Source organism: Aythya ferina (assembly GCF_964211825.1).
Source record: "Aythya ferina genome assembly, chromosome: 3".
Lineage (NCBI taxonomy): Eukaryota > Metazoa > Chordata > Aves > Anseriformes > Anatidae > Aythya > Aythya ferina.
The window spans coordinates 97,910,382-97,932,341 of NC_140298.1; the positions used below are offsets into that span (position 1 = coordinate 97,910,382).

Below are 21,960 nucleotides of genomic sequence, written 5' to 3' on the forward strand. Positions count from 1 at the left end.
AGGTTTAAAATTAGTACAGCTCTAATGGCTTCAGTGGGGTTGCTCCAGCTTGCCACTGCTGAACATGTTGTCCAATGTATTTAAGAGAGTGAAAGCATTGCTCAGCTAGAGTTATTTTCATCCTTCAATAAAAGAACTTAAAAGAAAAACCAAGTTTTGCCCGGAGGTACACGTGGGAGCTCATTCTCCCTTCACTGAGAGTTGTACATGCAAATGCAAGGGCAAATTATGACCTTTATTCTATTTTAATACATTTATCTTCCTTTCAGCTATGTCTCTTGTGAAAACTGTATTTCTTCAATGAGCTAATTTCTTACTTTGCTTCTTTTCTCTGATTATTGAGCTGACTGTGATTGGTACATTGGTGGGAATATTTATGTTCCTTCGTCCTGTGCCTTCTCCTAAGGCCCAGTGGCACAGAGTGTGAGAATGCCCAGCAAGACTCATTCCCACTTGGCAATCTCTATAAATAAATAAAACAGTGAGTAATGGTGCCATGTGAAGATGTTTAGTCCCTATCAGAAAAGGAGAAAAACAAAGGAACAGGTGCTTTCTTCATAAGAATGATTTACCTGGTTCCCCAGGAAGGAAAATAACCTCAGAAATATGTTCTTATGAAGCTACCCACTCATGTAAAGTGACTATGCTGTTTCTAGCACAGACTACAGTATACATCTAACGACTATGGAATACCACAATGCCAACTTTCTTTTCTGCTTCATTCCTTACATGTGACTTTTTAATAAAATAGCTCTTTCTACTGCTCTTTTTTTAATTTCTCACAAGAAAGGAATGAAAACCTTACCTCTGACAAACAGGTATGCACTGCATTCATTCACTCCACCTTTTGTAATCATACGCAGGGTGTATAAACCTTCATCATCCTTGTTCAGATGAGTAAAGGACAGAGCTGCCTGGCCTTCTCCAAAATACAGCTTTGTCCACTTGGAGTCCTTTATCAGCACATCTGGAACAGAAGACCCATCAGACACATCACCACGCTGGCCAGAACTGCATATATCCTAGTGCAGCTGTGCAGCTCTGTGCTAATCAGAGGTACCCACTACACCAGCTTTATGGTAGCTTTATTCAGAGTGACAGCGCTTTGATACTATGAAAACCCAAGCCGGGTCTCTCTAAACTCATTGCCTCAGTGAATTTTAGAGAATATGAAGTCTCAGAATACCCTGTGTAATGCCAACAGCAGAATTTCCATCACTGTCACTTTGCATATGCTGACGGAGAAAAATATTATCCACATTTTGAAACAATTATATGAAAATCTGTCATACCTTGTAATGAATGCAGGGTGGAACTTCATTTCATTATTAATAAGTTTTGCTACCTGTTCAGGTCAAATGTCAGATTACTCAATTTATTTCTCAAGTTTAAGAGACGAGATTTCAGTTTAATCTGGACCGCAATAAATATAGACTAAATTTAAGTCCTCAAGGCATGCCTGTTGAGCAGTGAATGAAATTAAATTTGAATTTCTCACAGGTGAGAGGTGGTGACACATGATTAATGCAAATTAATCTGATTGCCTAGTGAAACCTGAGCAAAAGAATGAGCAGGATATTTTATGCTAGCCAAGGGACTTTCTTCATATCACCTTTTTAATAATTGATTGGATTATTTTTAATTCTTAACTCCCTGAGACCTATTGCATACTAATTTATTCTAATTGATACAGCAGAATTATATTTAAAGAAGCTGAATACCTATAAATGTTTATTACTCTATTGCTTAAATATACTTTGGAACAGGCTCTTGAATGATTGTAAAGGAATCAGGTTTCTCAGCTACCAGCTGAATTGCATAAGAAGGTATAAAAAATGAAACACATTCAGACACTACTAAAACTTACAGCAGTAAATTACATGATCACCTAAGCATACAGGTGTTTAGTGAAAAGAGTACAAAGTAAATTCAGTCACATTTGTTCACAGGAGATCCTTTATCATGAGATCCTTGTATGTCCCCTTTCTGTCATGTCACAATGGTACTGACACTTTGTGGAGAGAGACATGAAGTACTTTAGATGAAATCAGAAAATGTCTCCACCTAGAAACTTTAACTAAGTGTGATTTCTGTGGAAAATCCTGAAGAAAAAATGAAGTTGAACAACCAGTACCTTTGAATAGCAGGTCACTTATTTAGGTTCCAAGCTTGAGTGGAATCATAGACACTCTAAATTGAATATATAGAAATGGCAGAAAAACCTGTCATATTGTCTATCAATGCCAGAATCATCCATTCCCACTGTTTATGTGCACCTTAAACCAGAAACTATGGAGGCAGTTATGTTTTCTAAGAGCAGAAAAACTTCTTTCCTTCACACAAGGTCAAAGAAGCACCAAACCCCTCAAGTAAGAGGACTATTTGTTAATGCAGTCTGGATGGATGACAAGAGAAGCCAAGAAGTAAAGATATTCACAAGTTTTAATAGGGCAGGTATTTATGTACTTGTGATCACAATAATTTTACAATATGAGGGCGTCACTGTTGTGATCAAATCCCCAGTCTACTCACATGCTGTGCTCTGTCATTCCTATCAGAACTTACCAAGGAACTAACCTGGAAGAGACTAACACTCAGAGTCAGTGTGACTCAACCTTCACTTGCTGACTTCAGTACATGAGATATTTTTTCTAAAACATTATTCTGCTGAAGAACATTCTGCTGAAAAATCAGATATAGAGTGGGGAATTACTATAAATTGAAGTTTCTCTTTATCATGTATTTTGGTCTGCTGAAATATACACTCAATTCTGCACTCTGTGAATTTTTCCTCTGAATTATTTATTTATTTATTTATAAATTCTAGATTACAGTATAAATAACTGCAGAATGCTGGTGTGTATAGCTTTATAATGTTTATATTACACTAGAGACCAATAACAGAAAGCTCCAGTTACCAGCTGAACTCACATCAAGATTGGATATATATCCCTTAACTATTATTTTGATTTAGTTCTTTCAGTATCTTAAACTGTTATAAGTGGGCCATGAATTGTAGACATCATACTCATGTTTGTCAAATCCCAAAACACTTTAGAGGATTTGATTCAGTTGACTTATATGCCCCTAGGAGTCTAGTAGACAACCTCAATAAGCTTCACTCATGTGAAGCTTATTAATACTGGATAAAAACGTATTTCTCTTGTGTATAATTACTAAAATTACAGATCTATACAGATCTATGCCAGGGCTTTAGTTGTTATTATTTGATTAATAAAAACTGAAAAATCTTAGGAAAAATACAGATTGTCTTAATACAAGAGTAGAATTAAATATTACCTCTCCAAAGGAAAAAAAAAAAAAAAAAAAAAGAACATTGAAAGCACATAATGCTGAACAAATTATTAACCTTCTCGTCATTTATATTTATGCATTGCCTACAGCTCTCAAGAGACTCAATACAGGTAATTGTAGCACACAGCAAAGGTTCATAGCTCAAGAATTCCTGCTGTATTTGGAAACAAGTTCTGCCAGTTGATACATCTTCAAAATATTGTGATCCATGTAGGATCACAAGGAAAGACAATCTTAAGCTTGTTCATATCATCGTATTTCCCTGTAACGTAAATAGAATAATGGGATGAAAGTCTATCTGACTCACTAGCAAAACCCCATTGCCTTCAAAGAGACCGTGTTTTTATCTCAGGTTTTCATTTGGAATGTAACCCTATGGCAAATAAGGGGAAAAATAGAGCATGACTTTGTTATATATCAGGAAGGAATTATCTTGGCATCATAATTAATCTGAACGGATAAATTGTTGTTCAACTATCCATAGTGCAAGAACATTTCATAGTGGATGAAAATTTGAACAACATGGTGCAACACTTGAAAATTAGTAGCTCCTCATGGCTGTAGTTCCCAAAACAAAAGTTCAGAGACTTGGCACCTTGAGAATCTGGGCCCAGTAGGAGACAAAGTTAAAGTACCATTGAAAATAATGGCTCTCCTCAGAGTCTATTGATAGCAACTTACAAACCCCTGTACACTTCAGTGGGAAGAGAATCTGGGTTCAAGGATGAGCCTTGTATTTTAAGTTATTCACCAAACAAAACAGCCATTTTTATTATTTCATATTTTCACTGAATATCAAATTTATGTAAAATAATGATGTGCATGAAACAAAAGGTATAACTATCAGCAATAAAATAGTCTCTTTTTTGATTTTCCTAATCTCAATTTTTCTTCACTTCCTTATCAATGTTATTAACATTTCTTTGTTTATGCACCACATTTTGTTAGCTATAGAATTTTACCACCTTGTCTATGAACAGTCCAAATACCAGCACTGGGAGTCTGCTGTTCCCATATGTGGTTCCTTTGGGGAAAGGTTTCAATGTTTCAGCATTCACTTGAATCCTCAGAATATGTACTTTAGGATCCTACACTGAAACTGTAGTTGGTGAAAAGTTGTAAGCTGAATATCTATGATAGCCTAATGTCTGCTAAAATTTAAGTAGGTGTTTTTTTGTTTCTAGTTTTTTTTTGTTTTTTTTTTGGGGGGGTGGGGGGGGGTGAGGGTGGAGAACTAATACTACTCATACAGGGTTAGTATACTATTAACCAAACACTGCAATGTGCTTCAGGGATGCTTTTTTTTTTTTCAGTACTTCCATTAAAGACTTCTTTACTTAGCATAGCATCATTTTTCACTGACAAAAGAGACAAAGGCCTACAAACGTGGTACTTACACAGCAGAGCAAAAGCCTGTATTTCAGGCCTGATTCCTCTAAGTATTTCTGAACTATAAATTAAATATGTGTTAACGTAAAATTCACAATAGTGGAGCAAGATGGAAGAAGAGAACCACACCTACACCTCAGTGCTTCAAACACTAATTTACTGCTTTGTAAGTACCCTCCAGTTCAGTGGTCACAGCATTCAATTATAGATTATGCTCAAACCTAGGAATTGACTTTGGTTCTCCACCTACTCAGTAAATGTTCTAACCACTGTGTTATTAGTTAATATGAGATTACCTCCTTTGCTGTAAATGTGGACCAAGTAATGTAATTTAAAGAGAGATCAAGCCTGTAAATTCTAACTAGAGATATTTATCTGCTCTATTCTGAAATTCGTTCTGAGAATCTCATGTTCCAAGCCTGGTCAGTGTTTTCTCCGGCATTTTCCAGATAGCTTCTATTCAATGTACTAACTTACCATCTCTATACCACTCAGCACAGGGCCGTAGTCTTTTCAGCTCTGGGGTGACCAACACAGAACACTTAAGGGTCAGTGTTTCACCTTCAGTTGCAAAGGTGACTCCAAATTTCTCCAAAAACTGGACGTCAAAGTGTGTGAAGCAAACATCATACGACAGGGGCACTATGCATGAGAAAATAAAAACATTCTTAAGTAACTTTTTGATATCACAAGCTGATTACTGTTAAATCTGAAGTTAAATCTGATGAACTCTCTAGTATACTATACGCTGATCTAGAGATGCAAATGGGAAAGAAAAAGCATCTGGACGGCTCAGATTGCTACTGAGTGCTTAGAGAACAAAATCAGAAGAAACAAATTATATTTTATCTTCTCATCTGTAAAACATTATTCTGGCTTTCATTAACAATAAGGGTATACAAACTATCAAAGCAAAAAAATATATTTGCTTACAGTGGAAGGGCATTATCCCAGCTGGGTGAGGCTCTTCACCCTCTCGGAACCCTGTAAAATACAGACAATAAAGGTTCATTGACGAGAACATATTTATTTCTTATTTTAATCATGAAGTAGGACTTACTTCGTACAACTACAGCACAATTAGTTGATGCCTGCCCATGGACATTTGTTGCAACTGCAGAATAAGTAGCAGAATCATCAAAATCGGCTCTGAAAAGGGAAAATCAGAAAATAAATGACTATGCAAATACAAATGCTCCTAATGATCAATATTACAAATCAAGCTGTGTCAGCCCTTGGTAAAGTGTATAAAGCTCTTTGCTTATATCACACTGTACAAGAAGTTGATGAAAGACAATCAGAAAGCTGGTACTGGTTTTGCTATAATTTTATCACAGATTAGTGTGCAGGCTGCATTAACTTAAGCAAACTGAAAACAACCTTTAGAGAATGATCAAAAGGAGATAGCTGGAATATGACAGTCTGGCTCTTTCCTTTCTCTGTGTAACCTTCTTAATCTGTCTTGCTCTTTTGCTACATATTTTAAGAAAGAGACATGGAAGAAAAAGACATGATGCTTGCAGAAAATTTGTCCCTCTGTGGCTAGCCCTAGCACGTAGATACTGGCATTTTTTGCCTCTCTTATACTTCTTTTTAGGCAATACAAGCGTAATGCTGGAAAAACTATGGAATATGACCTAAATTCTTTATGGGCACAAAAATTTTGGTTTGATTTATTTTTAGTGAGAAAATATATTTATTATGTAAGGACAATAAAATAAAATAAAATAAAAATAAAACAAAAATAAAAATAAAATAAAATAAAATAAAAATAAAAATAAAACAAAATTAAAATAAAATAAAATAAAAATAAAAATAAAAATAAAAATAAAAATAAAAATAAAAATAAAAATAAAAATAAAAATAAAATAAAATAGTTAATTCACGTAACGTAAGGCCCAGTAATGGAATGTCTTATTTACTCTATCTTTTCTTGAAGGATAATTTATGTCAGCAGATATATGGCTAGTTAAGATACGAGTCCATACCTTGGTGTCCCAATTCTTTACTTATTTAAAATTGGTTCAGTCAGGAAGTCGGGAGAAGTATTACATCCATGAATGTGACATAAAATTGAGGTAAAGGAAAGGAAACTAATTCCTTATGTCCTTATATTTTTGGTGCAATTACATGAAACTAAAGTTAAATAAACTTATGTGCTGTGTCTAATAAATATAAATATAACTCCCTATTGGCTAGAAACATTAAAAATACTTCAGACTGTTCTAAATACAGATTTAGGTAGAGTGATATAGATTTAGGTAGATTTAGGTAGAGTGATATAAAACACAGATTTAAGTAGAGTGATATAGACCCCTTCCCCCTCCCCCCCCCAAAAAAAAAAAAAAAAAAAAAAAAAAAAAAAAAAAAAAAAGAAAGAACTTAGTCTGGAGGAAAAAAATAATTGTGAAAAAGTTGGAATATTTCATTTGGATATTTCACAATGAACATTTCAATTCAAAAAAAAATTCAGAATTTACTTCTCCTTTATTTTCAGAAACATACTAAACACTCTAATATGAAATACTCCAATATTTTTGCTTTAAATAAACTAAGTGTTTTGTCTGGCCCTATTTGATACCTTTTCTTGAACTTTTTTTCTTTAGCCAAGTACTAAAAACTATGTCTGTGTCAAACAAGGTTATTGATTTTTTTTCTATTTCTTGGAATTTCTATTAGGTCTAGCCATCAGTTAATCAGAATGCTGAAATACATACAATTAAATCCTGTTTCTGTGTAGTTCCAGTGCATTTAATAAAGACACTCTCAGGAATTTCTGTTGATGTCTGCATATACTTAGTTTCCTCTGAAAAGAAGAAATTTGTATCTTCGTGGTAACTGCCAGATGAAAGGGATGAAATTATGGTTGTACTTGTCTTCTAAGAGGTCATGTATCCCAGGTGCGAAAGAAGAAAGAATATTAGATGTAAATTGTATAACAGGATGCCAATTTGGGCCATGTAGCACTTGTGACAGTCACATCAGACACCTGTTTTTCAGCTCTTGCATATATTCTGGACAGTGTCATATCACAAAAATGATACTATCTGTACTGTGATGCCTAAAACACAACTTGATAAAAGCTCTCTTAAATTGAGTTATCTCCCTAAACATACAGGAGTAACAGCTCCTCCTAGAGGTAAATCTCCGGCCACAATTTTCACAAAATAAAGCAGCAAAATACCAAGTCTATCATACAATTAATTATAAAAGCCAGAGAACTCTTAAGATTAACCCACTTAACCAGAAAGCCTGGTGTAGAATATGAAGCCTGTGAGTGCTCCACTACAGTCTATATAGGCAAAGTCTGAAAAACACTATAGAAAAACTGCAATACTAAGCTAAGTACTATTCAATATCTTGGGGTTTTCAGGAAGGATTTTAAAAATGACAATACCTGTTCACAAATCTACACAAAGCTTAACTAATTTCTGGACTTGCTTGAAAACTGTTAGAGTTGGTAACACTAACTTAAAGAACAGTTTTTTCCTATCCCAGTTTCGCATTATTGTTTGTGCTATAATATGCCAAAAGCAAGGTAAAACAGTTGTACAGGATTTTTTCCTAAGTCATGTTGTAATGTCTCTATATTGAAATTTATATAATTCATACACTTTTCATAGCCAAATACAGTTCCTTGCTATAATGAAACAAGCTAACATCAAATGTGGCATCTCAAAATTGTTTTTAAAGAGGCATTACAGAATTGACTGTAGTGGAACAATAAGGTTCTCTGTAGTTACTCGGCACTACATCCCTACTTTAAAGGAGGTATATATAGTATATATTACACACTATACTGTGTATATAATAAAATATATATTAAACAGTGTTAGGGATTGTCCCCTGAAATTTTATTTTGATTACTCTGGTGCTGATGTGCTAGAACAGCTCTAGGCATGCTCTGGTGTGTGACAGCTCCCCAAAAAGATTCCTGGGCACAGCTCAGGAGACAGCAAGAGTCATTTCCCAGAAAACATTCTGGATGTAGCTGCCCTGTCCTGAAAGATAAGATGAGCAGCATGGATATAGTGCATCCCATGCCAGGGGGCCACTGTGTCAGAGGATGTTTTTAGGTTACCATGGCAGGCAAAGTCTAGGACAGCAATTCCTAGTCACTGGAGGGAGGTATAGCATACACTGCATGCCCCCAGATGCATGTCCTATAAAGGATTCCTGTCCTCCTGCCCACTGGCCAGCCCATTCACCAACCTACCTGGAGACTATGGAGGTGCACAAGGTCTTCCTCCAGCCTAGGTGCCCAGGTTTCTCCTGGAGAAGCCATACCCTCCAGGAGCACAGTGCACAGTTTCCTTCAGCAGCATGTGTGCTGGGGGAGCCAGGCTGTGGGTGCAGTGTTGATCCATCCCTGACTGTACACAAGTTTGGCAGCTTACAGCCCCCAAACTATATGTGAGTGGTGGATGACTGCCCAACCATTGCCGTACTGGGCTGCTTCCTTACATAAACAAAGCATTACTTCAGGCTGCTCTGCTGCATCAAATACAACTTAATTGCTCTTTAACATTTTGTTGTTACAGAGCATTGGCACAAGGATAAAATAACAGTGTGTCCGAACTGAGGTTAATCCTGATTAACTATCACTTTAAAATAGTTATCTTTTGCTCTCAGTGTTGGCTTAATTTTCTAGCAAAACAGCAGCTAAAACAGTCAATAGGAAATAATTGCCTTAAGAATTACACAGGATTCGGGATCTGAAACATGATTTATTATTTAGCACCAGATGGCATAAAAATAACCCAGAAACTCTAGAAGCATATTCTGAAAAAATGTGAGGCCACAGTCTGCTTGACCACTCAAAACATCAGAAACGTAGAGGTGTAAGAATTGCAAAGCTCTCTCCCTAAAATGAGGAAGCAAAATGCCAAATATCTGATTAACTTTTCAAATGGATATATAGCTGTACTACTCTCAGTCCCCTCCCCATAGTCTTGCCCTCTCATAAGGAACAGCAAAATGCCTCTCATGATTTCCCTGATTGTGAGGGTCTCCAAAGTAGAGGAAACAAAAAATAATCATTAAAGTCTCCAGACAGGAGATTCACAAAAGGATTTTTTTTAGCCCAACCAGCTCAATGCCTGAAAGCAACTATTTGACAGAGGTTGTCTGGATTTGTGATGGAATAAGAATTAATTTTATCAGAGGGTACAAAAGAAAAAAGAAATTACTGATCTACTGACTGACCACATGTGTTTTTGTTTTGTTTTGTTTTGTTTTTTTTAACAACATTTTTGGTTTATGATGAAAAACAAGGTCCTTATAGTTATTACGAACATAAAAATATCTCCTAAGTCCAGGCACTTTCTTCTACTTAAGAGTTCCTAACAATTCTACCTATTTTCTGGAGGTCACTGCTTTGAAAGCATTTTATAGTTCCTTCCTATGATCTCTAGCCTAGCTCACCAGGGGATAAATCAAATCATCTTAGACAGCCTAATACTCAGTGGTCTGCCTTCAAACCTGGTATTGGAAATGTATGGTATTAGTGGGTAAGAGCTACACAGCACATTGGTTTAATACACACTCTGAAAAAAAAAATTTGAACAGGACGACAAGTTACTTCAAGTCCTATTTTTTTTTTTTTTGTGCCAGATAATACTTCGATTGAGGATTATCCTAGTAACTGTTTGCTTCCCTTTATGCTGAAAATAGATAAATAAAGTTTCCTAACAGCATGACAAAGTCCATTGAGTCAAGACAACTTAGAAATCATATTTGAAGTACCCAGGAGGAAAGGTGTGGTGTCTCCAACTGTTATTCTTGCATCTTGATGGAGAACGTGTTTTCCAACCTTTACAAAGGTCAGATAAAATATGCATAGAGTACATTTAGATAGCATGAAGTGTGAGAGCAGAGCTGTATCTGTCCCAAGGTACTAATACTTCTTGTGAAAATTAAATTGCCCTGAATCCACATGAGGTTCTGAAGTGCTAATGTTTGTGCGGGGAATATTCCCCAGGCAGATACATCTGTTTAAAATGCATGTATTCATCCATCTGCCTTGTGTAGATTTAAACACAGGAGTTAAGAGTGAAATAACATTTTTCCTGAATTAGAACACAATTTGGTGCATGTCAAGAACAGGAAGCACAACGTAGTAAATTACACAGAGTTAAAATTGCCTCCTTTGAATTCAAATGACAAAATTTTCAGTGTTACGTTTAAATGACACCAAAATGTGGAAATACTCTGCTGGAACACCATCTCATAGACCAATTCTCCAGTCAGACTGAACCTGACTTGTTCTTTTTGTTTAGTTGGCTTTTTTTTTTTTTATTGAATAGGGGAGCTCTGTTTTGGGGCTGCATCTTCCTCAAGCCCATCTCAGTGGCTCCCAGTTATTGCAGATGATAGGGGACAGTGACTGATAAGCCAGAACATCATAGACCTTTTAATGTGGGGGATGTTGTCTGCGTTTCAACAAGGAAAGAAGAGAAGGACACCATACATGCTGACTATGCACACACTGGCACTGCATATCTGCAAAGCCCTGGGACCTGCAGTTTATCACCACACAATCAACCCTACACAGCTCCCAGGCTTTGCCTCCTGAACTGGAGGACTGCCTTTGCCGCAGTGCCTGCACACCATCCTGCTTCAACCCACAGCAGGAGAAAGGGCAGCCCTCACTCTCTGTATTTCCATTTTAAATCATTTTTAGCCTTTTGTTCCTAATCAAACTAAAATAGCACTGTACTTACTGTATTGTGTCATTTGTTAAATTACAATAGTTAGAAAAGAAGGCTCATTCCATTTTAAGCTTTTTTTTTTTTTTTTTTTTTTTTTTAAGCAATGCTGACAGTGCTTAGGAGCTGAGCGCCTGATTAGGGGGCTAGCTCTGCCTTCTGGCAGCAGGTATTACACTGCACTCTGCTGGCTTTGCCATACATTTTTGCTGATGCAGCCACAAACCCTTTCTTGCCGCAATTAGAACATTTAAGCAATGACTTACTGAAACAGGAAAGGGAGAGGGCCCTAATAAAAGATAAAACACTGCCAATCTTTGAGCCTCATACAAGTGGCAGTGTGCAGCCACATCTCACTGACAGAGCTCTGGAAAAATCAAGCTTCCTTCTCTGCTTATTCTACCATCCAACTCCCACCAGCTCACCTGCCTGCTCATTGCAGGGAGTCAGGAACAACTGGAGCATACTGCTGCCCCCTCTATGCCCCAGTCAACATATCAGGAAACATAATATAGCCCTTCATAGTTGCATAAAGCCTAACGATTCAGTTAAGGAACAACTTAACTGTCATACCAGTGAAAGAACTTGCCTATGCATCATAGAAAAACAAACAAGCAAACAAACAGAAACAAAAAAACAAACCCATGGCTAAAGAAGTAGCACCAACTAAGAAGTTCAGCATGTTAGGATTTCAAGTACTGCAATATACACTAACATATAAAACATTTTTCAGCCATGCTATAGAGAAACAAGGCATACTCGACTACCTCCAATACAGCAATCTTTTCTTGGATTATGTGCCTATTTCTAGTTTAAATTAGGTGGGATAAAGAAAACGTATTGACCAAACCCACACATTTTCAAGCATGTATCAATCGCTTCAGCTACCAGTAGCTTTCCCTGAGAGAATTCCTTTTAGTCTCCTCCAAATCACCTATCAGAAGTGAGATGAAAGATGAAATGAACCACTACCTCAGTGCAGGCTCCTATAACTGTGAGATGTGCAAAAATCATAATAAAAGCTTCAAATCCTCTTCTTTTTTACTGCACAATGGAGATCTTGAGCCCAGGCTCCCAGATGAGGGAGCCTAAAAGGAGCAAGAGAGTGGCACTATACAATATTGATAGCACTGAATTAATGCAGAAAATGTGGTAAATTGAGCACAAAGCATCATAAAAATATGAGACAGTGAAACGAAAATGATCTGGTTACTGTATAGGCTTATTGGCCCTGGAAGACAGCAAACGGGATGGATGAAATTGTGTCCAGTTACTACTTTAAGATGACAAAATGACGTTCTAGTTTTGGTGCCTCAAGAATTTTTCCACTGGGATCAAGGAATACTCATAGGAATAAATATCACACTTGCATCAGAAGGAAAAGTTCACTCCCTAAGCTTCACTGAAGCACTAAAAAGGTAGCCAAGAAATTCCAAGGCCGTTCTGAGTGGCTGTGGATCAGATGACATGCAGCTCAGCACTTTGGTATGAACAGCTGAGAAGAGCACAGAAGTGGATAGGTAGAAAACCCTAACTGTTCTACTTCTAGGAAAAAAATAATACTTCAAATATGCATGCATAGAGATATTTATGGAGGATCCAGAGTTAATTGATATACGTTTATCCTTAAAACATTAATAATATATATGTATTAAGCAAATACATATCATTTCATTGCCTAATACTAATACCACTGATACTAGTAATGTAAAACACTATCAAACCATTCTTCCATGTCCTGCAAGCTGATTTTCCATCTTTTGGGAAGCACAATACAGTTGATGGTCAAATTTTGAAATAAAATAGGTTAGTAAAAAAGATCTATATTCAAGCTTATATTTTTGTTTGTTTGTTTTAATTTAATAAACTGTATAAATCTATGGTAAATTTATCATAGCTCTGGGTCTATAATTCTCCAATGTCCAATTCTCCAAGTGGAGGAGGGAGACCTGTCAGAGAGAAGCAACTAGCAGGCAAAAAGACCACACTACCAGATAGAATGAAAGAGAAACACAGCAACAGTATCTGAAGAGGCCAGCTTGGTTGAACATAAGGGACCATGTACGAATACATACAGACCTGCACCTAGTAAACAGTGGATGATGGTAAGTGTATGTGGGAACCAGAGTGGGTGCCAATAAATGACTCTAAGGTATGTCTGAATAATCCCAAAGCTGATTGTGAATGGCATCTACATGACTGATAACCAGCAAAAGAAAGAAAAAAGCTCCAAGATGTTATAAGACAATAGCACCCTTCAGCCTGATGATTACTGATGCTCAGAAAGCACCATCCACACTAATCCTCATTTCTTCAAAAAGCCATTTACTCCCAGAATGTCACAAAAGGGAACTATGTTATGTATCAAGCACCAAGACTCACCAAGCAGCCACTTTAGAACACTAACCAAGGAAGATAAACACAAGAACAATCATTGATTGGCAAGAAATAACCTAAATTTCATCCATCTCCTCAGTCACTCACATCCATACATCATTTTCCTTTTTCCCTGCTGCAAGGAAGAAGAGTATTACAAAAGTAATGCTAGTGGGATAAAAACAGCTGTGCTGAGATATCTCACAGATACAAAGAGCAGTCAGCAAGTTACTCATGTCCTGGAAGTTGAAGACTTTGAGGTACCTGTAAGTACTCATAAGTACTCAGTACTTATCTCAGAGGTACCTGTAAGTACTACTAGTCTCTGAGAAGTATCCCTTAGGAAGCAATAACAGAGTGTTTCTGGCTGAGAACTTCTGTACAGGAATACGCTTCTCCCATCCTGAGCTATGGAAAGGTGAATCACAGAACCAGAATTGTAGGGGTTGGAAGGGACCTCAAGAGATCATTGGGTCCAACCCCCCTGCCAAAGTGGGTTCCCTACAGCAGGCTTCCCAGGTAGGCGTCCAGACGGGCCTCAAATACCTCCAGAGAAGGAGACTCCACAACCTCTATGGGCAGCCTGTTCCAGTGTAATGCTAGCAAATGGGATGCTAGTCAAGACGGACTTCATTTCAGGATAACAAAGCCATGTAGTGCTTCCCAAAAGCAGACAGAATGCTACTCTTTCTTTTCTGTACTAATGCTACAGGGTTGTGCTCAGGGCTGCTTCCACTACTGACACGTGAAGACAAGGTAGAAGAGGAATGTTTGGCTAGACAAGTGTTAGCCACAAAGATTCTAGCTATGTGAATACAGCTGATACTCATGTTCTGGAGAAACTAAAAACATCTTTTTTGTGCATCTCTTCTCTAGATGTTAATTTTTCTTTTTGAATACCACTGTTATGTCCTCATTTTAATTTGGATGTTTATAGTTTATTTTTTTAAATCTAGTCATAGGTAACAAGTGATATTTCAGCGTTTAAGAAAATCTAGTATTAGTTTTAGGAAGCTGGCATTTTCTATACTGCAACACAGGTATTTTCTATACTGCAAGATTAACATAATTGTGAAAAATAAAATCAATTAAATGATATATTTTCTTTTCTTTAACTAAAAACTTCGTTAATTTTTGGAGAAAAAACAAATCTAGATCAAAAGGAAACTGAACCTACCATGTAATAAAACAAAAATTGATGATTGGGTATCTTTGCCATGAACAGCTAAATTTCTGATTACCTTAAATAGTTTCATCATGACAAGATCATAAAATACACAGACAACTTTCCACTTTGAAAAAGAAAATAAAATTCTAATGAAAAAGGAACTACTTATGTCAGCTACTTACTTCTATCTTACTGTCTTCTTGTATATTGCTGGAGCTAAATAATAGAAACACCTAATTTTTCATTTTCATTTCATTTTCCTGATCTAATATCCACCTACTTAGTGAACCTTCTATAGCTTAAGTGTGAGAACAACAGAGAAGTGTGTTGAATTTAACAACTCTCTTGCAGCATTTGTATGGTTGTTTTATTGTAGTTGATATAAAATATTTTGTGTAGAGTACAAAAACCTGTTGAATTCATCAGAATAACCTACCTATTTATATGCAACACGTGTACTCCATATTTGCTTTCAACTCTGTACTTTGCTGGATCACTTGCAGGTGTAATCAATTCCTCATTTTTATACCTGACAATCAAGAAAAAAAAATGAACTAATAAGCAGCTTCTATTCACTGTAATAATTCAGTTGATTTTTACTCAGAGGTATAATTTATTACCATCTGAGTTACATATTTATAAATTTTCTCTACCTGTGTACTTTCCAGTATGTATGGATAGATATACATTGGGCCATGAAAGTGAAGGAGAGTCACCACTGCAGTGGAAAGAGATATGCACCCAAACCAGAAAAGCTGGTAGTAGAGAGAAGGCAGGACGTGACTTTGAACTTTCCAGTCCACTAGCCATGACATAAGATGGGAAATAAACTTTGATCACAATAAAGCACTTCAGCTCAAAAAAGGAAACAGCAACAGAATAGTGCCTCAGGTTAGTTATTCACAGTCTGCACTGTGGACATCCCATATATATATAGGATGGTGCTTACACAGCTTCATGGCTATTACGTGACTTTCCACCTCAACAGGGGCTGACACAAAGTGAACACACAAACAGTCTGTGAAAACAATTGTCTATGACAGCAATGGTGCTGTGCAAGTTTACCCAGGCTTAGCAAGTAGCCTGTGAGCTTTGTGTATTGGGATTTTTGCTACTTCATTTTCAGGAAAATGAATGTCCAAAAAGACTGGAATGCCTTCCACAGACTGCTTTCTGAAATACTCAGCTCTGCTTCTCATAGTGCACAGGGTCATTCATCAAGCTTTCCTCCCACTCCTTCCACTGTGGTATCGAGTGCTACAATCCAGCACATATATGAGGATTAAAAAGGGGTTTTAACATAGCCATTATGTATGCAACACTTATCAGTTATGCCATAGCTTCCAAATGGAAAAAGATTAACAACATTTTTAGAGGCCTGGATAAGGCCAGTCTCTTACCATTGTACAACAGGGGTAGGAAATCCTTGTACAGTGAAGCAAAGACTCACAGACATCTTCTCCCAGACAGTGTGAGACCTCAGGCGCACTAGGATTTCAGGAGCTCGACTTATTTTTTCCTCAACAGCATGTCTTTCCATAGCCATATTTTCTTCTACCTATTAAAAAAGGCAAAACAACAAAAGCATATGTAGAAAGGAAGCATTTAGCACCAGACTCAAAGGGGATAGAAGATTTAATTTTAAATCCACAAGATTAAAAGATGCTAAATCCCTAACAACATTTGAAACACAGTCATTTTAGTATATCTTATAATTGTGCTCGCAGAGGAACAAAAAAACTTGAGTACCGTACCATCCTTTGTATAGCAAGTCTATCCAGTTGTTCCCTAGCACGGTGCCTGGCTGTGTGAATCTCTTTTTCCAAAGCTGACAACTCACTGGCAAACCGGATCCTTTTCTCTTCACTAGCATGAGACTTTTGTTCATGAGTCCTGTAGAACATGAAAAAATATCAGATAAGAGTAATCAACATGAAGCTTTAAGATTATCACTCATACACATTAGGCAGCTGAGGGTTCTGAAACAATATCATCAGAATATAAAATCTAGTTTAGGAATTATTCTTGGAGTCTATCTGCCTATCCTAATAAGCATATCAGATAAACATGAATTTTCCTTCACAGTCTTCCCCCCCGTGTATATGGTGCCATAGCCCCATAGCTCTTGGAAACTAGCATGGTCACACTGACTTGGCACCCCATAGTCTTTGTCCTTTGGTAATCGAGATCAAGAACCTAGTTGGCTTCCTTCTGGCCCCTAACTTTCCTCCCCATGCAACAAGGCAGTGGAGTGAAGGCATGTTATGTGCCTATGTCACACTGTGATATGTGTTGGGCCTTGGTTTTGATATGCCTTTGGCTCTAGCACATGGGAAACACTGCTAGCTCCATGGGCTGCATCAGTTGACCTCACCTGAAAGATACAGACTAAGGAGTTAGCAAAAGCTGTCCTGGGACAGGAGTGAATGGAAAGTGATGCAAAAACTGGTAGGCCAAGACAACCTTTTGAGCAATCTCTGGGTTGTAAAAGGCTTCGTGAGCCACTTCAGGAAACTGTGAGGAAGCAATGACTACAGATTTTTCTGAATTCTTATAAAAAGTTACTCAACATTTTTAGGAGGAACTAGCTCAGGCTCCTTCATTCTGGATGACTCTATAAGCAACCTATGGTACTCTGCCTTGGCAACAGCAAGAAAGTAAGGAGCTGACTACCAGAAATTTCTAATACGACTGTCATTATAGACTCTTAAATTATAACCCGACATGTAGCAAAGCAAATGAGAAGACTTACATGAACTTCAGCGATCAAGCTGTGATTTCTCTGGCATTTTTTTAAGTATTTATTTTTGCCATTTCAATGTACTTTGAACACCAGCCTTATTCTGCCATGTATAATTTTATATTGATAAAATTTAAGACAATTTTTAAAATAATATATTACGCGAATGAGTTTGATTTTCCTGGAACATTCCACTTCCAGGGTATATCCTTCAAAACAGTCAAAGTACTAGAACCCTATGTATCTGTATGATTCCCTTGACATATTTTCTATAAAGATGGTAGAATTTATTCTTGCAACACATATTCTCTGTCTTTGTTAAAGTCACTGTAAAGCATGGCAGAGCAGAAACAGTCAAATTCACTAACTCTAATATTGCTGTCAGCACATTTACTCTAAGACTTCATATCAAGTCTGTAATTGAGACATGGTGATAAGTCCTCTTGGTATTATGGAAAGAACTCAATGTTTAAATTGACCCAATCCAGAAATGCAGTAATAGTGTAGTAGATCTGTTTGAAAATGTTTGGGATCCTAGGCAGATACTAATTTCTTTTGGTATTAAAGCTGTTTTCAAGGGTCAGGCTGGGGATTAGAGGGAACAACTCTGGGCTGAAATATAAGACTGAAAGTGACACTCAGTCATTTAGTATTCCAGCCAAAATAGATTAGTGAAGAACAGTGACAGAGAAGACTGCAGTCTTGCCGACTTTGAAAAGAGCCCTGGCAAAAGAGAGATCCTAAATGGGACCAGAACCACTACACAGGTCAAAGCTTTACCTTTTCCTGGATTCTTGCATTGTTTCATGAGCCAAGGTGCGTGCCCTCCTGGCACAGAGTCTACATGTTGTTTTTCCCAAGCCAGATGATTCATAATAAGCAGCCTGTCTAGAAGCAGCCCTTCAAATATAAAAGACACTGTTATAACCCAGCAAATCTGGTAAAACATGAACTCACTAAAGTCAAAGAAATTATTTTAAATGAGCTGAATTCCATGACTGAGCACTGTTCAGTAAGAATGCTAGTTTATGCTAGTGCCCTAGTAGCTCTGATTCTCACTTGTCCTTCAGAGGCCTAATGCCTATCGTTTGTCGTTGGGGATCGTTAGGCATTTTACTTCATTCAGTTCTATTAAATTTATACTTAGTCTCCAATCTTTCAAGTGCTATTCACTGTACAGTGAATCATGAGGGACCAGGTCATCTAAGAAACAAGGCAGAATCCTTATAATACTGTCTATTTCTAAATATTCCTGCCTCTCTACACTTCATATAACCTTCCTCAAACTCCCTTCTTTCAGAAGGGAATCTGGACAAGCTGTACAGTTAGCTAGGCATCTTAATTACTGAGGAGGGAGCACAGTGATTTTTAAGCAACCAAGATTCAATATTCCAGGCTTCAAGATAAAAAAGAACCTGTATCTTGTTACTAAAACTCTGAGATTTCACATAACAGGAATTGAAAATGTTTTGTTGTTTTGTTTTGGAGGGGAAAAAGGAGAGAGAAAAAAAAAAAAAAAAAAAAAGCCACCATAATTAGAAATAGCTAAATTCATGAGTAGGAATAGCCAAATTTAGGAGAAGGAATATCCTCATGCCATATGGAATAAGGGGTATTGTGCTGCTGTGATTTCCAATTAATTTCATGGCAATTTTTCTTAAGTCAGATTGAGCTTCAGTCAGAGCCTAAAAAAAGGAAATTCCAAGTTGGAGGTAGTAAACAGAATGGATTCTCAGATCCATCTCAGATCCAAGGATCTGTGTAGATTAGTTGCTGCATAGCTAGAAAGTCTAGCTGTGCTGGTAGAAGAATACTGATAAGTAGCATCCCTGTGGAAGGACTTGGAAGGCTACCATTCTGAGTATGCCACAAACTGGGGAGAGGAGGATGTAAATATCTTGATTCTAAGAACTATTTATCCAAAATAGAAGCATCTCTATGCTACATATGTGAAATACACAGTACTCACTTTCTTGCTGCATATTCCTCAAGTACATATCTTGTCTGAATATTGCGATAGGACTGATCAAAGTGTTTGTGCCTTCTCTGGTAAAATGGCACTGCTAGTGATGACATGCTTCAGTTCGTTACAATCAGCAGTTCCTGCAGGGAAATCACATTTATCCATAAGTTTCAGACATTTAGGTTTGATATTTTCACATACATACATATACGTGTGTACAGGAACAAATGTATAAAATTTCATCACTTTGTGACAAATAGAGAAACCAATTATATATATGCACATCTCAGACTGTATCTTATTAGCCACACAGTAAGTCAAGGAATTACAGATGATAGAGCTAGAAGGTAAATTGTTGGATCATTTTTCCCTTCACGTTGTCATTTAACACCTCTTTAGAAGTTTCCAGGGACAGAAATTTGACAGTTTGAGGGGTATTTTCTAGATATTTCATCTCTCTGCTCTTCAAACGTTTTGCTTTGTCCTTGCTGCAATTTGCACTCACTGTTTCTAGTCCAGTTCACCATGACAACACAAAATAGACTATATCCACTCACTTTTGTAGCAGCCTGTTGAAGGTTTGAAGATTTTTTTTTTAACATCTTTCAGCTTTCTTATTTAAACTAAACAAAGCTAGGTTTTTCAATTGTTTCTCATGATTTTTCTAGACCTCCAATCAATCTGGTTGTCCTCATTCATAATTTCTCCCACTGTCAGAGAGAAGCAAATTCCCTACTACAGTGTTAGAAGGCAGAGGTGTCCACATCCCTTTACACTCATTAGGAATATGATGATAACTTTTCACAAAAATTGGGAATGCTACCAGCCATGTCCTGAGTAGATGCCAGCTTGTGTAACTACGATCTGCTTCCGTCAGTCCTGTTTGCATAATCGTTTGGATATGGGGCCACTTGGCCTAAATGGCTGTGAGTGACTCCAATAGGCAAATGAACAGCCAACACTTTCCCCAAGAGATGGCTCCACTTTGGTGACAACAGAAGCGATTTCCATTCATAAAGTCTATAAAGCAGCTTGCACCAAATCCTAAAGTTTTTAGTTAGGCAGATTCACAAAACATCTGATTTCTTCCTGAAACATAAGGGAAATGCCCCAGCTGTTATGTGGGTTTTTGCCAGGCAACTCTGCTGGGGCACAGACAGAGGGGAGCCTGGGACCCACCTCAAAAGTAAAGCACCACTAGTTCACCCAAAGGACACATTAAGAGGGTTCCAAGGCCCAGGGGCAGTAATGGACCTGATTGACCCTGCTTAGCCCTCCCAAGGCCTTCTCCATGGCCCTGGATGTCAGCCCCCAGGCCTCAGCCCCTGCCCCAGTTCCCCACAGCACTTCCCTGCCTGGCCATGTGCCCTGCTGAGAGGAACTGGCCTGAGTGAAAGCCTCAGAACCACACCAAATGTCTGCATTTGTCATAAAAAGCCCCAGAAGTAGGCGGCTTTATGACATATAAAATGAAAGCTCAATAGAATTTGAACAGAAATCCTATAAACTCATTGTAATACAATGTGAACCCCCCTTAATCAATTTCAAAGGTTCTGATACTGACCAATTCAAATCTGTGTTCTATTTCCTATTGTATACCTGGATAGATACACATGCTTTAGGGAGAAAAATGAGTAGTACACAGTTTAAAACTAGAGGAATAACTATTTCAGGAAAACATGTTTCTGGTAAAATGAGATCTAATTCAAAATTAAAGAAACTCAGTCACCACTTGATTGTCAACTTTCAAATTTCAAGCATTTTTTTTGTTTGTTTTATTTATCTTTTTACTACATAAAAAGTACATGCAATCAATTTAGTTCAGTAAAATACTGCTGCAAGTAGTATTTTAAATGTTTATTACTTATGCTGAAAGCAGTGATATTTTCTGTCAGGTAACAGAAATTATCTCAGGTTTTGAAAAATCATTTGCAAAATCTCCATCTAAGAATATGAAAGCAAATATAAAATTGTTAGAAATCATGGATATCATCAATAATTTTGCATTTAAAATTAATGTGACTTTTAAATATTTCTCCTAATTCTACTACTAGCCAGACTGTACATGCAGGAGTAATCATTTTGTACATTTTGTTGCAGCAATTTATTCTTGAAAAATGAATGCTAGATTTCTTATATATTGTATCATGCTTTTAGGAAGAAGCACATAAGATGATTCATTGAAAAACTGTGATTATAAGTTTAGTAAATCCCTCCTTTTTATGTGTTTATTTGGCAATTTTGCCTGAACCCTTCAAAATCACGCCCTAATTAATTAAAAGCAAACAAACACGCTTTTAAG

The 21,960-nt window shown here is 37.1% G+C and overlaps 1 protein-coding gene across 3 annotated transcripts in view; it reads right to left on the minus strand.

The window, feature by feature from the left end:
• The window catches only part of MYOM2 (myomesin 2), a 93,631-nt gene that overhangs the window by 50,890 nt on the left and 20,781 nt on the right, over positions 1-21,960 (minus strand). For all 3 annotated transcript variants that reach the window (XM_084514407.1, XM_084514408.1, XM_084514406.1), the window contains 9 exons: positions 19,665-19,798; positions 18,476-18,595; positions 16,710-16,848; positions 16,356-16,513; positions 15,392-15,484; positions 5,765-5,853; positions 5,638-5,688; positions 5,182-5,346; positions 806-967 (listed from right to left, as the gene is read on the minus strand). In XM_084514407.1, coding sequence (XP_084370533.1) covers positions 806-967; positions 5,182-5,346; positions 5,638-5,688; positions 5,765-5,853; positions 15,392-15,484; positions 16,356-16,513; positions 16,710-16,848; positions 18,476-18,595; positions 19,665-19,771 — 1,084 coding nt within the window. In that variant the 5' untranslated portion in view covers positions 19,772-19,798. The remainder of the gene's footprint in view (positions 1-805; positions 968-5,181; positions 5,347-5,637; positions 5,689-5,764; positions 5,854-15,391; positions 15,485-16,355; positions 16,514-16,709; positions 16,849-18,475; positions 18,596-19,664; positions 19,799-21,960) is intronic.